This window comes from Cnephaeus nilssonii (genome assembly GCF_951640355.1).
Source record: "Cnephaeus nilssonii genome assembly, chromosome: X".
Lineage (NCBI taxonomy): Eukaryota > Metazoa > Chordata > Mammalia > Chiroptera > Vespertilionidae > Cnephaeus > Cnephaeus nilssonii.
Window position 1 is genome coordinate 104,529,240 of NC_137071.1, and position 18,310 is coordinate 104,547,549.

General features: G+C 37.4%; 1 protein-coding gene across 1 annotated transcript in view; it reads right to left on the bottom strand.

Annotated features, from left to right (window-relative positions):
• LOC307095402 (adhesion G-protein coupled receptor G4-like) overlaps positions 1 to 18,310 on the bottom strand; it is a gene marked incomplete at both ends in the record, with an annotated part of 56,801 nt that overhangs the window by 24,341 nt on the left and 14,150 nt on the right. The window contains 4 exon segments of the mRNA XM_079764608.1: positions 15,351 to 15,380; positions 15,383 to 15,854; positions 15,858 to 15,863; positions 15,867 to 15,955. Of these exon segments, the coding sequence (XP_079620734.1) occupies positions 15,351 to 15,380; positions 15,383 to 15,854; positions 15,858 to 15,863; positions 15,867 to 15,955 (597 nt within the window).

An 18,310-nucleotide genomic window follows, 5' to 3' on the forward strand; every position in this document is an offset into this window, starting at 1 on the left:
AGGGCTATAAGTCCTCTCTACCCAGTATTTAGATTTTGTTTTCCCTGCCACACTTAATACTGGTTTGGGGGAATGGAGTGCCCCAGAGCTGGTTTTCTGATCTTTTCTCCCCACTCTGATCCCCAGGTTCCACAAAAACAACTTTCCCTTGCAGTCTCTTAGAGTGTTTTTAATTGGGTGATCCTATGTACTGGGCTTAGTAGTCAAAAGCAAGGATTTAAAGAGAAGAAAGAGCCAGCTTAAGCGCACGAACTCGCGACTTTTTCGCCCTGGCACTGCACGCGACTCTGTGCACATCTCTGTACATATCTTTTTCCCCTGGCACAGCACAGCCGGTTTACTGGTAAAACTTCAGGCTGCCTTTTTGTGCCCAGCCCAGCCCAGTTATGGGTTGATTTCTAGAGTTTCCTTCTGCCAGGATCCCTGTGGACCCCCTTCCACATGCGTGGACTATGCTGGCCCCAATGGCCACGAATTTTGTGGGGCGCAGACTTTCTCTGAACCTCTAGATCCTGCTGCACGCATTTCTCCCTCCAGCCTGGATCGCAGACCTCACCTTTCTCTGGGCGAAATCTGACCTTTCCATGAGAAGGTGCAGATCTCATCCGAGTACGTATTTGTGCTGCTTGAGACTCAGTGTTCATGGGTTCGCAGCTGGTCCCTGGGTGTTGTGGTTGTAGGGTCCCGGCAGGTATCCAATTCTTCACAGTTGAAGGTAAGGCTAGGTTTCTGATCACAGCCACTCTCCCCTTCAAGATGGTGCTGTGTCTGTGGCATAGCAGGTCGCTCTGGGAGAGATTTCAGCAGCAGTGGAGGCTGCCCGGTCAGGGGAGCCTGGTCCGGCAGTCCCCAACAGTCCCTTGGAATATAGCTGTCCCTCACTCACAAATAGACACTCCCCGTACGTCCACACACTCTCCTTTCATTCTCTCACTCACACACTATCTTGTAGCCTGCCTTCCCGTCAGCAGCCATCTTCCTCTCCTCTGGACCAATTTTTTGAAAGACACAAGTTATCAAAACTTACTTAAGAAGAAATAAATAACTTGAATAGTCCTATATCTATTAAAGAAATTGAATTGTGTAGTTAAAAATCTTCAAATAATAGGTCCAGCTTTGGATTAAAATAGATGTAGTTTTAAACCTGGCTCATCACTTTCTCATTATATAGCCTTGGACTAGTTACTTAACCCCTCTGTGCTTCAATTTCCTCCTCTATAATGTGAGATAATAATACCTACCTTATTAAATTGTTTTGAGAATTGAATTAATGCATGTAAGACATTTAGCATAGCACCTGACAAACAGTAAGTGATCAAAAAATAATTAACTGTGGTAAATAAAGGTTTGCTATTTTATTTTTCTCTTCATTTATTTATTTGTATTAAATTTATTAGGGTGACATTGGTTATTAAGATTATATAGGTTTCAAGTGTAGATTTCTGTAATACATGATCTGTATATTACATTGTGTGCCCATCACATGCTTGCTATTTTAGACTGGATCAAATTTCTATTATTCACTTAAATACTATAGAAAAAAAATGTTTTTATCTGGAACCCCAATATTAAAATTTCTTGAATATGCACCACTTATGTTTTTCAATCCTCTATATATGTATATATAATAAATTTGTATGATATACATTATAAACATACACAAAAACAGAACTGTCAAAGAATATGATAAGTATAAATAGATGTTTTACAATATTTTCTTCCTGCACTCTAATGTATTGTCTGTGTACTCTACTTTAGAGGTCACTGGGGCCTGGTTTATGTCTCAATTTAAGTAAATTAAATTTAACAAGTATCGTGAATACTATTCTAGGTCCTGTAAGAAATGCATAGAGTTTATGGCATGATTCTTTGGCTCAAAGAGCTCACACTGTTATTGGAAAAGTCTTATATCACTAAAATATTTTAGACAAAATACTGGGGTGGGCAAAAGTAGATTTATAGTTATAAGTACACAAAACAGTTTATTTTTGTATTATTTATTTATTAATTATTGTTTATAACTGTAAATATATTTTTTCTCACCCTGGTATAATATTTTTTCAACAAAACAATAAAAAACATAATAAAATAATAATATTGCTTATAATAAAGTAAACAATGGAATTTAATCAGGTTCCAAAAGTGCAGGGGGAGATCAGTGCAGCGAAAGAGAAACACTTTTCAAGCTAATGAGGAAGCTTTCATTTAGAAGATGCAGGCCTTAGAGAAGTTATGAGGTTTGGGTAGAGAAGGCAAGGCACATGGTAATGAATATGGAGGCAGTGAAAAGATCAGTCTAACTGGGAGAAAGTATGTTGGATAGGGGTGAGAGAGAATTTCAGACTAGGCTGAAACCTGAAGGGGAAGATGGACAGATAAGAGAATATAATATAGCAGCTTTCATGCACTTATTACAGGCCAAGCACTGTGCTACATGCTATCTAATCTAATGCTCCTAATAACCTTATAAGGTAGATATTACAATTAACCCCATTTCGAATTGAAGAAACGGAGTGTCAGAAAGTTCACATGAATTGCTGGAGTTCACAAGGAGTTCAAACCAAGGTCTATCAGCTGTGCTCTTACCCACTACACCGTTTGGAAGGGTGAAGGTTCTTGAACAAGGTGAAGGAGTTGATGAAAAGTAGTCTTGCCCTAGCTGGTTTGACTCAGTGGATAGAGCGTAGGCCTGCAGACTGAAAGGTCCCAGGTTTGATTCCGGTCAAGGGCACATGCCGGGGTTGTGGGCTCGATCCCCAGTGGGGGACGTGCAAGTGGCAGCCAATCAATGATTCCCTGTCATCATTGATGTTTCTGTCTCTCTCTCCCTCTCCCTTCCTCTCTGAAATCAATAAAAATATATATTTTTTTAAAAAGTAGTCTTTAAGGAAAATAAATTTTGTGGCAGTATACAGGATAGGTAGGAATGTGAAAACTAACTATCTCTTGACTCCACCTGTTTCTCTCCATCTTTATCACTTACCACCCTTTAGAAGAAACCATCAATCGCTCACCTGCACTATTGCAATAGCCTCCCAATTGGACTCTGCCTCTACTTTTGGGCCCCCTCCAATCTATTCCATAATGCAATCAGAATGATTTTTGTAATGCAAATTACACACACACTCACACTCACACACACACACACACACACACACACACACACACACACAGAGCGCTCCCTTTAGTGGCCTTCCATTATTCACAAAATTAAAAAAAAAAAAACAACAACAATTTTCTTAATAGAGCCTATAAAGCTATGCACAGTTTGGTCCCAACCTATCTCTCCAGGCTCAATTTGTATGAAGTTTCTCCCTTGTTTTCTGGTCTTCAGCCCATCATCCTGGTTTCAGTTCTCCAAAACTTGGTATTCTCTTGCCCATCATAAGGCCACTCACTGCATATACTGTTACCTATAGTTAGAATGTTCTTCCCAACATTCTTCATTGTATTAACTTCTATTCATCTTTAAGATCTCAATTCATACATAACTTCAAGGAAGCCTCCATAACCAAGTCAAACCAATCTATTCTAAACTCTTATGACACCTTATACCTTTTTCCCCCATAATACTTGTCACAGCTGCAGTTTTACATTTGTGTGTGTTCATTAATGTCTTCCTTCTACACTACAATGTATGGGCAGAGATCTCACCTCTCTTTTCTCACCATTGTATCTCCAATACTTAACTAACACAGTGCCTGGTACATGTTAGATGCCTAATAAAAAAATTGTAGGTTAACATAATAAGTGGAAATAATGAGGGATTAGAATGATATGAGTAGAATCTCATAACTATTGGAAAGGAATAATTGATAGCTTATAGTAACAAGAAGTTTAAGAGATGAAGACAGAGAAGTCTCAAAGAGGTGCTTATTTTTGAAAAGTCAACTTGGAAAATGGCGGTAATATTCATAGACATAGTAAAATTGAGAAGACAGCCTCACTAAGAAGAAGAACACCCAGTTCAGACTTGGATAAGTGGAATATGGAGTGATGGTGGGACATCCAAGTGAAAATTGTACATTGTAAAATTCAAGATTGAGTCATGATTTTTCTCAATTTTCAATCACCTAAAATGAAATCATGCATATTTATCGTTGGGAAATTAGCACTTTAAATTTATCTACCTGGGATGTATATAATCTATGATGTAGGGATAATTTTGGTGGTAGACAATCTATTGTGTTGTTTCATTGTCTTGAGCATTAAAATTACTTTTCATTTCCATATATAGAAATACTAAAATATGTGTAGGATGTTCATTAGGATTCTGTAGTCATTAGCAAATAGAATGAGTGAGAATCAGAAGCCTGCAATTAACTAGTATATATGAGTTGACAAAAGTACACTCATTTATAAGGAGAAAAGTCAAAATTGTATACAAGTACTTTTTGCCATCAACAAAATGAAAAGGGATCCCATTTTATGGGAAAAAATATTTGCCAATGACACATCGGATAAGGGGTTAATTTCCAAAATATATAAAGTACTCATAGAGCTTAACAAAAGGAAGATAAACAACCCAATCAAAAAATGGGCAAAGGACCTAAATAGACACTTTTCGAAAAAGGACATTCAGAAAGCAAAGAGACACATGAAAACATGCTCAAAGTCACTAATCATCAGAGAGTTGCAAATTAAAACAACAATGAGGTATCACCTCACACTGTCAGAATGGCTATCATCAACAAATCAACAAATGACAAGTGTTGATGAGGATGTGGAGGAAAGAGAACCTAGTATATTGCTGGTGGAATGCAGACTGGTGCAGCCACTATGGAAAACAGTATGGAGTCTCTTCAAAAAATTAAAAATGGAACTGCCTTGCCCTCGCTGGTTTGGCTCAATGAGTAGAGTGTTGGCCTGCAGACTGAAGGATCCCGGGTTCAATTCTGGCCAAGGGCACATGCCTGGGTTGCGGGCTCAATCCCCAGTATGGGGCGTGCAGGAGGCAGCCAATCAATGATTCTTTCTCATCATTGATGTTTCTATCTCTATCTCTCTCTCCCTTCCTCTCTGAAATCAATAAAAATATATTTAAAAATAAATAAATGAATAAATAAAAATGGAACTGCCTTTTGACCCAGCGATCCCACTTCTGGGAATATATCCCAAGAAATCAGAAACACCCATCAGAAAAAATATATGCACCCTCATGTTCATAGCAGTACTATTTACAATAGCTAAGATTTGGAAACAGCCGAAGTGTCCTTTAGTAGATGAGTGGATAAAACAGCTGTGACACATTTATACAATGGAATACTATGCAGCTGTAAAAAAAGGTTCTCTTAACCTTTGGGACAGCATGGAGGGACCTGGAGAGTATTATGCTAAGTGAAATAAGCCAGTCAGAGAAAGACAAGTATTACATGATCTCACTTATATGTAGAATCTAATGAACAAAATAAACTGATGAACAAAATAGATCCAGAGACGTGGAAGCATGAACAGACTGATGAATCTCAGAGGAAAGGGAGGAGGGAAGAGATTAAGCAAATAATGTATACGCATATATGTATAACCCATGGACACAGACAACAATGCAGTAGGTCTGGGTGGGCAGAGGTGGGGTGGTGGAAGTCAATTGGTGGGAAAAGGGGGACATCTGCAATACTTTCAACAATAAAGATAAATTTTACAAAAGAAGTACTTTTTGACTTAATATTACAACATTGTTTAAATTATCAGTGATTCACATTCTGTTAAGTTTTATTAAGAAATGTAGATTTCAGCAACACACTATATATCTCAAGCTTTTTGCCTTCAAATTTTTCCATGACTACAAGTAAAAGAATTGTCAGGATCTTGGTTTCCATCTGGCTTTACCACAGCCAATTGGCTTAGCAAACCTGTGAAATATCACTTATATGACATATGAGGAGTGTGCTATCCCAGAGTCTGAAAGTCTATGAATGCGCTAATTCGTGAGAGAAGAGTTCACAATTTTCACTTCTTTAAAATGATTAATGGAGCTGCATTCACTTTTTAGAAAAACAATAAAACGAAATACCACAAATATCTAAGTTATCTTCTTTGATGCAGTTTTCAAGGAACACTATTAAAGGAATCCCAACTTGCAATGGGAAACTCTTTTAGAACACAAAGGATGGGAGTTAGGCATGATATTTTTATCTAGAGAGATCTGAGCTATAGATGTTAATTGTTAAGCATCTCAAAAGGAAGCAAATTAATTGAACAAAATTACAAGCAGGTGGCATTTTAAGTACCATATATCTCTTAGGAAATACTGCAGCTTACAATGCTTCATTTTAACCTGAAGCCTGGATTTACATAGTTCAGCAAATCCCCAATTGAATCTTTCAGAGGAAAGACTTTTTCCCTCCCAGAGGGATTATTTGTACCGTTTTTCTTCTAAAGTCTTTATTAATAAGAAGTCTTCCTTAATTAAAATCACAGAATTTTACAACTAAGTCCTGGAGATTGTATTCAATCCTTTCATTTAGAGATGAGGCCCAGAGAGGTGCAGTGTTGAGAAGATGAGGTTTCTGCAGGTAAAATATGTAGAGAAGAAATATGACAATATGAGCCAGTGCTTTAATTATCTAGTACCCATACATTCATGCATTCAATTTTCACAAAGCATCCAAAACCCAGGAGAATGAAGAGACTACCTAAAAGAACCATGGAGAGAAAAACTTAGATAATAAAAGCCCACATTCTGCAAGTGCTGAACAGCTCAAGAAAAAGCAGTAACCCAAAAACAGTAAGACATAAACCTTAGAGGAGAGCTCTAAACCAAAACATGAAGGTGCCCTTGCCAGACTAAGGATGGAAACCCAATGGGAACCCTAAATTATAACTATGCCCTGAAACAATATTTGCCTTGAAGAGTCCTTCATATCCCAAATAAATGCAATCCAATTAAATGTCAGTACCTTTTAAACAAGGATCCATATGAATTAATGATTCTTTCAAATTCTAAGCCTAGTAATTAATTAGAATGATTTAGCAAACAAGTTCATCTGATACAGAAGAGGCATCTAACAATGTCTCAGATTCATTCATGAAAAAATACCTTGGCAAGTTAGGAATAGAGGGTATTTATTTCAACTTGAGAAAGAACACCACCAAGAAACCTACAGTTAATATCAACCATAATGGCAAGAGACTGAATGTCTTCCCACTAAGTTGGAAGCTAAGCAAGGATGTTCAATTTCACTACTCTTACTCAACATAGTACTGGAAGTTAGAGGCACTCCTGTGAAGAAAGAAAAATAAATAAAAGGCATTGTAAATGATACAGCTGTTCATGTAGAAAATCCCATGGAAATTTTTTAATCTAAAAAAACACACTAAAAAAAATGAACAAACAACAACAAAAACTCCTGGAACTTAAAAGTAAGTTAAAGTTGGAGGATACAAAATTAATACTAAGCAAAGAGTTCTTACACTTGACACTAAAAAGCATGCTACACAAAAAGAAAAACTGATAATTTAGACTTCATCATAACTAAAACATTTTACTCCACAAAAGTACAAATGAAAGGGATTAAAAAAGCAACCTACAGACTAGGAGTAAATATTTGCAAAATATATATCCAATAAAGGATTAGAGTATATAAAGAACAACGAACACGCAACAGTAAAAACATCCCCCAAGTTTAAAAAAATGGGCAAATGATATGAATAGACAGTTCACTGAAGAGGATGTACAGATGGGGCAAATAATCACAGCAAAAGATGTTCAACACCATTAGGCATCAGGGAAATGCAGATTAAACCCACAATGAAACATCACTATACATTCACCAGAATGTCTAAAATAAAAACTAGTGACAACACAACATGCTGGTAAGGATGAAGAGAAACTGGATCACTCATGCATTGCTGGTGGGAATATAAAATCATACAGCCACTTTGGAAAACGGTCTGATAATTTTATATAAAATTAAATGTGTAACTACCACATGGGATAGCAATCATTCTCCTGAGCAAATTACTCCAGAGAAATAAAAACTCATGCCCTCATAAAAACCTGTACATAATTGTTAATAGCAGGTTTTATTTTTAATAGGCAAAAATTGGAATCAGTCCAGATGTCTTTTAATAGGTGAATGGCTAAACAAACTCTAGTATATCCATTCCATGGAATACTATTTAGCAGTAGAAAGGAATGAACTATTGATACAAGCAACAACTTGGATGGATCTCCAGAGAATTAAGCTAAGTAATAGGGGGGGAAATCCAATCCAAAAAGGTTATATACTGTATGATTCATTTTTGAAATGACAAAACTTTTGAAAGAAGGGCATATTTGTGGTTCTCAAGAGTTAGGGAGGCAGAGAGCAGAGTGGAGTGGCAGGAAAAGGTAAAAGCGAGATGGGAGTGTTTATAAAAGGGTAACATTAGGAATCCGTGTGGAATTTAAACTGTTCAACATCTTGACTGTGGTGGTAGAAACTGTCACATCTGGAAAAAAAAAACTGTATAGAACTTCATACACACAAATGAGTATAAGTAAATGAGTGAAATCTGAGTAAGATTGGTGAATGTTATCAATGCCAATATTCTAGTTGTTATACTATAGCTTTGCAAAATACCACTACTGGGGAAAATGGAACAAAGTGTACAAGGGATTTCCAGCTCAATAAAAAATCAGTTTAAAAAAAGCAAATGCAAAAGGTCACACTGTGCCGGTAGTTGAGGGACAACTGAATGTCCATTTGGACTGGAGGAATCACAGAAGCCATGGACTCTGGCCTCCATTTTTAAAGGGCTCAAAAACATGTCTTGCCACATTCATTCTGTTCCCATTTGTGAACAAGTAATCACTTGCACAAATGATTTGCATGAGCTGGCTCCATATTTTAAAGTGGGGATAATCCATGCTAATTCACAAGGGCCTGCGGGCTTAATTGCCATTTGCTCCTTCACTTTAGACAAAATTGTATCATTACAATCATTGGGAGCTGGAGAACAGAAGTATAGAGTAGCTGAATATTTATGAGGCATTTTGTTGCAGATGTACCTGACAACAGAATATTAAGTAGAACATTTGCTAAGGTACCAAATTCTCTTTGTGATTTGGGTATATCACCTCATATTAAGTCTTTGTATTTTTCTAGCTTGCATATTGAACCTGGTTTTTCTTTCAATCAACTCTGTAAATATAATTTAGTGTGTTTATTAGATTTGTGATAGCTAGTGGTAACCAGAAACTGCCACAGACAGATCTGCATGTGGGGTAAAACAAAAAAACAAAAAACAACAACAACAAAAATGAACATCTTTAAAATGATGAGAAAAAATTTTTCAAAGTGATGTCTATATTCACTTTCCAGACAAGGACATGAAAAATGAATTCTGTGATAGAGAGAATGGCTAGAGCTTCCATCTCTGAATCTATAGGATAATGTCACCCTGTGCGGGTGAATACAAATAAGGAGGTTTAAGCAAACTACAAACAGATCCTGCTTATCTTTGTGATGAAAAATGAGGATAGCACAGAGAATTGATATACAAGAGCAAAACCAAATTGCCTTTTAGCTAGTAGAGCCCATCACCATGGAATCTTTCATGAACTTATCAGAGCTGATAAGTGGATAGAAGGCTTAATAGTTGTCCAAAGGCCTTAGAAAGTACATAAACTATGTAATAAATCTCTGCACATGTTTAAGAATGGCGAGTTCATAAAGTAATTCAAAACATCTGGATCATTAGATCAATTAATCTTAGCAAATTGATAGCTCCACAGATACACAGACCCTATGTTTTTTGTGGGTTTCTTTTAAATTTTATTTTATTTTTTATTTTTTAATTTCTTTCTTGATTAAGGTATTACATACGTGTCCTTATCCCCCCCCATTACTCCCCCCTCCAACCTCCCCACTCATGCCCTCATCCCCCTGTTGTCTGTGTCCATTGGTTAGGCTTATATGCTGGTGGGAAAGCAGACTGCTGCAGCCACTATGGAGAACAGTATGGAGTTTCCTCAAAAAACTATAAATGGAACTCCCATTTGACCCAGTGATCTCACTTCTAGGAATATATCCCAAGAAACTAGAAACACCAATCAGAAAGGATATATGCACCCCTATGTTCATAGCGGCACAATTCACCTAAGATTTGGACCCTACATTTTGATACAATGTAGATTTCCCAGGATGGACTCAATTCATGTTATTTCATTCTTTTCAAAGAGGGAATTTCTCAAACAATAACTAAGAGTAATTTAATCTTCATATCTTTAGGAAGACGGTTCATCTTCATACATTCACAAGTCAGAGCAAATCCTTTGTTGGTTCATGTATCTGAGTAAGAGTCAGAAATTATGTTCAACATACCTAGAGAGGTATTTTAGTTTATGATCAGTCCCTAATGATCACTTCAAGAAATTCCTGTCACCATCCATTCTTTTTAATAATATTGTAGACTATTGTCACAACTAAAAACTGGAAGCAACTTAAAAGATCTTCAAAGGGAGTTTGTTGAATAGATTATAGCATGTCCTTATTTTATCTTGCTAATGAGCATCACCCCCAATAACCAAATAACTACATTTTCTGATATGGGAATATAACCAACATGTATTAAATGTAAAACCAAGATACAAAAGACTATGCATATAATGATAATTCCAACTGTGAAAAAGGAAAACAAAGAACATTTACATGTAAACCCAAGTTTTAAATTGTTTCTACAAGGATATATAATAAATTGTTAACAATTATTACTTTTAGGGAGAGGCACTTGGGGTAAATGTACTGATATGTCCATGATAATATAGTTAAAATAAATCTAATTATAGAACAATATGTATTTATGAATATATTATTTTTTAAACTATACACATCAATACACACCCATACATAATACCCACACACTTACTTAATCCATAAGGAAAAATAAATAAAATAGACACCTATGTAGAGAGGATTCTGAGTAGGTTTTATTTTCTACTTCATGTACTTTTATATTGTTTGAGTTTATTTTATTCAAAATAATAATGTATTACACGTGTAATTTTTTAAAATAAACAAAAGATACTTAAAAACTACTCCCAAACTAATTTACTAATGAGCAGTAACTTTTCTGTTATTATTATTTATCATTGTGTTGTTTAAATATTCCTGAGACATCTCTAACTATAGTGAATAATTTTTTATTAAACCCAGGTAGGGTTCACAGCTTTTAGCAAATGTTCCCAAAAGCCTTGTTCTCATGAATATATAAATATACACATATATAATTTATGTGTAAGTAGATTTATTGAGATTTGTAACCTAGCAATGTGTTCATCAAAATTTATTTTTTAAAGGTCATAATCCTTCTATGGGCCATAAATAACAATTTATTAGGCAAAAGCTGAAGCTAGACATGTAATCACTCCTATTGATTCATATAATTGCCCCATTTTCTCAGATGTCATATGGCCAAGACGGAGGTAGAAGAAATTCTATGGTGTTACAGTTTCCTTAGTGGTGATCAGGCAGTGGTTGTGGCAGGCAGGCTAATTTTCCCAGGTGGGTTATCAGTACTAGCAATTCCCTTCAAAGGAAGCTTTTAAGACAATGGTTCATAACCTTTTTTTGCAGGGGGCACAGATTCTCTCGAGTTAGTACTAATGGTGTGGGAGTGAAAATAACATGGCCTTTGCAACCTGACAAATCTCTGTTTAAGTCCCAGCTACACTGCTTATTTGATGAGTGACCTTAAGCAATTTACTTAACTTCTCTGAGCCTCTTCTCATCTATAAAAATGTCTGGTACATGGTAAGAACTCAGTAAAAGTCAGCAATTATCTTAATATTTTAGAATATGATGGAAACTATAAACTCTATCCTCAGAGGAAAAAATCCATCTTGCATATTTAGGATGTTGTATACCATTTCAAGGGCTTTTTCCACCTATCAAGGCCATTTTGGACCTCAGGTTAGGAATCCCTGGTCTAAGGTTTGGAAAAACATTTGAAGAAACCTGAATAGTAAAAGCAACATTTTCTACTCCTTTTGTTGTTTGTCATTTGAGGCTGTATTTTCTTTTGCCTGTTTGTTGTGTTAGATTATTTGTGTATTATGGCCACCAAGACTTAATTGGACCAAGAGAGTAGATTTTACATTAAGTGTACAAATGAGCAAAATAAATGAGGTCTCTCTAGTACTTTAACACATTAGTTAGATTTAGCAATTTACCAGCAAAGTGGTAGGAAAGGTCATAGCAATTCACTGGCCAGAGAAGGTTTTCAAAGATTGCTGCTAACCATATGGATTTAATGGAGCCATACTTCTGGTTTCTTAGATCAAAGATAAAGTCACTTTAGACTGATTTGGGTGAGCTGTTCAGGCTTAAGTTTACTAGTCCCCAGCTCAGTTTTATAATCAGAGCCAGCTAGGACTATTCTCTTTTATTTTCAAGGCTTCAGAGAAGAAAACACACAAATATGTTCAGGTGGTAGCTCAAAAGAACACAGAAACTGTTCCTTTGCATTAGTCTGATCTCAAAAAAACACAGAAACCTCCTGGAATGTGCCTCTGCCATTAACTCAAACAGCATGCAGGCGGTTGGTAAAAACATATTTCCATAGTCTGTGAGAACCCTATTAGATATGGATCTAGCCCCCCATTCCCTCACTGACCCCCTATTCAAAATCCATAAGAGAAGTAAATATTGCTCCTCTAAGAATAAGTGAACATTTGAAAAAATGAGATAAAATCCAATCTTGATGTTATTATCACTGACTTTACCCACACTTCAGGACTGCTGTGCTGATGGTGGAGAAGATTGGACTTAAGGAAACAGTGGAGTTGCACAGAGAAAAACAATCTTTTAATTCCTCATCAAAACTGGAAAGAAGGGGAAAAATACTAGCCAGTTTTCTTACAAAAACTCCATTCTAACATCATCATTGCTCCCAAAATAAAAATGAATTGGTTTATAAATATGATTGCCCATTAAAAGGAACCAGGGCTTTTTGGTAAAATGCTGATTCTTGGACTGAAGAGAAAATGCAAGATGAGCCTGTAATATCTCACTGTGCCAAAAGTAAGGAAGTGCTCAAAAATGATGGGAACATGTCAAAAGGACACAAGAGCCAGATTGAAGGATTCCCACTGGCCAAATCTGGGCCAATTTGAACATCAAAATAAATGATAGCAACAGATTGTAACCCAAAGTAAGAATCCATGAGTTTATGCGTATATAAACACATAAACAACTGAAAAAATAAGTAAATGTGAAGAAGAGAACACTCTTCCTTACAATAGAAGACTAATAAATGTAGAAAAATTATGAAGTTTTTAAAATCATCAATTTGCAAACTTTAAAATAATAAGTGATTGAGACAAGAATCACTTATTAGATGTAAAACTACTGGGTGAAAGTTTGATAAGAACAAGATATCTACATACCTTCCAAATATCTCCCCCAGAAATTACTTATTAGTTGCAAAGGAATAAGTAGTAACTTTACAATTGTGAAATCTAGCAATCACCCTCAGAATCAAATGATCCAAGTTACCAATACCAGTAATGGAACAAATAGCATCATGAAAGACAAGGAAAGAATGTTTTGTTCCAGATTAGAATCTAATGAGACATGGTAACTAAATTTAATGTGTGATCCTGAACTGAATGGTGGATCAGACAAAAATAGCTATAAAGGAAATTATTAGAATGATTGGCTAAATTTGAATATGGACTGTGATTTAGGTATTAGTATTATATCAGTGTTAAATTCTTGATTTTGATCATTGTACCGTAGTTATGTAAGAGAATGTCCTTATTCTTAGGAAATACACACTGAAATATTTAGGGGTAATATTTAGGGATAATGAGGCATTATGTCTGCAACTTTCAAATCATTAAGAAATAAATAAATTGTGTGTGTATGTGTGTGTATGTGTGTGTGTGTGTGTGTGTGTGTGTGTGTGTGTGTGTAGGGAGGAAGAAAGAGTAAGAGAGAGGGAGAATAATAAAACATGAGGAAAAATTGACAAAAGAATATACAGAAGTTCTTTGTCCTATTGCAATATTTCTTTAAGTTTGAAATCATCCTCTCTAATAAAATGGTAATATGCAAATTAACCATCACTCCGCTACATAAGCCACGCCCACCAGCCAATCAGGGCGACTATGCAAATTAACCCCAATCCAAGATGGCTACAGCCACAGAGAGCAAGGTTTCCCAGGTAACAGAGCAAGCCAAGCTTTCCATAGCCGTTGCAGGCCTAAGCCTCCACTCAAGCTACAAAGTTTCAATTATAGAAGGTAAACAAATTCAAACAAATGGCGGCAGAATGGAGCTTGAGAGAGCAGGCCAGGGTTGCTGGCAGCAACAGGGGAAGCAAAGCTTTCCGCACACCCTGGCCGGGCTCACCCGCTTAAGGCAACAAAGTTTCAATTGTAGAAGGTGAATTAACTGCCACAGAGATGGCAGCAGGCTTGGCTCCGCTCCAGGCTACAAAGTTTCAATTGTAGAAGGAAAATAAATTCCAGATACCAGGGCCTCCACTTGGGTTGCCAGGGGGCGTGGCCGGCCTGCAAACCACCACAGGCCCCTCGCTCAGGCCGCCCCACACCCCAAGGGAACCCCCACCCTGATCCAGGACACCCTTCAGGGCAAACAAGCTGGCCCCCACCCATGCACCAGGCCTCTATCTTATCTAATAAAAGAGTAATATACAGATTGAACATCACTGCAACACACAATATAGCTGCCCCCATGTGGTCAAAGATCCTGCCCCCATGTGGACACAAGATGGCCACTACAAGATGGCCAGCAGGAGAGGGCAGTTGGGAGGCACCCGGCCTGCAAGGGAGGGCAGTTGTGAGGGACCAGGCTTGCAAGGGAGGGCAGTTGGAGGTGATCAACCCTGCAGGAGAGGGCAGTTAGGGGTGACCAGGCTGGCAGAGGAGGGAAGTTGGGGGCAAACAGGCTGGCAGGGGAGCAGTTAAGCATCAACCAGGCTGGCAGCAGAGTGGTTAGGGGGTGATCAGGCTGGCAGGAAGAAGCGGTTAGGGGCAATCAGGAAGGCAGGCAGGCAAGCAGTTGGGAGGCAGCAGTCCTGGATTGTGAGAGGGATGTCCGACTGCCCGTTTAGGCCCGATCCCACCAGGATCGGGCCTAAACGGGCAGTCGGACATCCCTCTAGGAGTCCCAGATTGGAGAGGGTACAGGCTGGGCTGAGGGACAACCCCCCGCCGTGCACGAATTTCGTGCACCGGGCTTCTAGTATAAAAATAAAAGACAAAGAAAAGTAGATGATAAAACTGGGGTACTCTCTGAGGATGACAGAGCTGTGACCTAAGAGTGAGTTATTTGGAGTAACAAGCAGAAGAGTACCGCATCACTGCTACCCTTACTAAGGAGGATAATTCATAAGTTACTCACAGCAGCGCAGTCTCGTGTCAATAGTTGGCTGATCTTGTTGACGAGCCAAACATCTTCTTCCCAACTAACTACGTTTCCACCCAAGCACTTCATAAACTCCTCATTTTCCAGGATGTGGTCCCAGAGTTGTAAGTAATACAAGCTGCTAGTAAAGCAAGGCACCACACTTTTAACCTGGCTGTTTCTGTTCTTAAGAAAATATCCTAGAAACAGAGTCCCATTAGGTGTCAGCTTTTGTGGTTGATCCATCATTACCAGTATTCTTTCTTTATTCAGGAAGAGTTCTAATTTTCCCTTCATGCCATCCCATATCAAGCATACTGTATGCCATTGAAATGAAATCAGGTGGTAATGGATATAAAAGGTTTTGCACAAGTTGTATAGTATTAACTGCTGGTGGTCTCCTGCAAGCCCAAGGTCTATGCCTTCTCCCATATTACTAGTAATATAGGAGATGGCCATCCAATCACTTGGTTTGTCCTCCACAAATACCAGGTCAATGCATTATGTGAATCAAATGAGTTCAAGAATGGTGTAGGTCAGGCTTACATATGTGTCAGCTCTTCCATAAAAATCCAGCCTTTTTCCTTTTAGTGAAAGTGCATCTATCCAAATTTTGGGAAGGTGAAAGGGAAAACAATTGAAATTTTAGTAACAAGAAATTCTATTTTGTCACCTTCTTTAGCTATATGGTCAAATCTAGATTATGCAATAGTACTATTATAAGTCAATACTGGTACAAATAAGCCAAATAGTAGATATTAAAAAAATCGTATCTATTTGACATCAGCATGTGACTTTTTTGGCAGAAGTGTTTCTTCCTAATTATATTTTGCCTGGGCTAATGTGAAAAGTTAGATTAATGTTCCCAGAGTACACATAAGCTGGACAATTTAGGGAGGCAGTTAGAAATGTGTGGCTAGTGGACTGGGGGGAGGCCAAGGAAAAGGCAGTTTGGACTTAAAATTTGCTGCACATAATTCCCACTCACATAATCAAAAGATAACTATTTCTTTCTACCTAACTGCCTTATTATATTCATGGTCCAACAGCAATTTATTTATCCAATGCCTTTTCCTAAACCAAATTATCTGATTATTCTGTCTCTGAAGACTGCTTCTCACTGAAGGCACTGACAGGGGCCTGACAGATGGCCAGCTGGACAATACTGAAGTGCCAGGGCTTCTGTTTGCACCCAGGAATGGGAGAAATGACACAACCCTGAGTGTATCCTGATTCCCTCCTTCCACCTCCTCAAAGGAGGCTACAGCAGCTTTAAGAGGCTCTAGATGGCCATGAAGTCAGTTATCACTGGCTCTGGAATCACACAGCCTGGGATGAAATCCCTGCTCTGACATTCATCAGCTGTGTAACTTTGAACAAGTAACTTAACATTTCTATTCCTTAATGTTTGCTTCAGTAAAATTGGAATTTAGTGTTGTATTTATGCACAACTCTAGGGACCACCATTCACATTATAGTCGATGCCAAATAATACCTCTACCTACTGACCTTACAAGATTGTTTGAAGGTTAAGTGAGATGATGGTGTATGCAAAGTCCTCTCAAACATTGCTGAAGAGTATGTACATTGGTACAGTAGTTTGGTGGGCAATTTGGCAATATGTATGAAAATTTAAATTGAGTATGCCATTTATTTCATGGAAAGCTATTGATGAGTCATTATACTATTACCATTATAAACTTTACACCCCAGGCCACTAGGCAAATATCATATCATTGTTGAGCACCAACCTAATTTCAGTTCCAGCACAGCCTAAGACAAATCTAAAAAAGCTTTATGGTAGGATGAAATTCCAAATTGTCTCTGAATTAGGGGTGTAACGTTTTGAAACCACTGATCTAAAACTGGCAGCCATAACAGCACACTAAAGAAACTAGCAAGAAGTGACCACTTCCATGCTTCTGGGAGATGTCCCCAAATGAAAGCTTCTAGACATTCTGTAGCCTTATAGTATTTTCTCCCTCCATTCCTCCATTGACTATCATCCAAAAGCAAACAAGTACATGCTGGCCCCCACAGGTTCACACACACGCACATATATACACACACCCATGTGCCAGAACTTAAACCATTCACCTGCCAGGGAGCTATTTCTAGACTGTCCATGGCAGATGAGCAAATGCTTACTTCTCTATCTGGCTTATGTGATTATATTATCATCTTTCATGTGGCTAATAAATCAAGAGTTAATCCCCACAAAGTGATAATCATGAAACCCAAGGCTTGATTATGGTTCGTTAACATTGCTTTTCTGTTCAGCCCTCCAAAATGACATCACATACAACATTTAAGAATGAGTTTTATGGTGAACATAAATTTCCAGGTGCTATTTATCTCTTAAAAGAGAATGTATTATAATCTTATGTGGTCTAAAAGGGTCTCTCCTCTCTGCGATTTATTAATATAAAACCAATTGCCAAAGGACATGAACAAGCAACTTACTAGATAGGAAATATAAAAAGATGGCCCCTCACTATTTTTAAAATACAAGTTAGAACAACAAGATAGCCTTTTTTGCCTTTGAAAATGACAACATTTTAGACAGAATACCAAGTTTTGATGGGCCTGTGGGGAAACAAGTCACTTTAATACACTGTTGGTGGAAGTACCAATTAATACAGCCTCTCTGTCTTTTTTGAAGCACAATTTGCCAATATCTGTGAACATTTTAATTGTGTATAATTGTGTGTATGCTTTTGATCCACTAAATCCATCTCTACCAATTTATTCTAAACAAATATACATGTATACAAAGTACAAGGATATTTATCGCAGTAGTGCTTGTAATTGAGAAAAATAGGAAAATCTGTATGTCTATCAATAAGTGGCTAGTTAAGCAATTATTACCTCTATACAATGGACTATTTAAAAAACAAGGTAGATCTATATAGTCATGGAGAGATGTCCAAGGCTTTATATTATGTGAAATTGGAGTG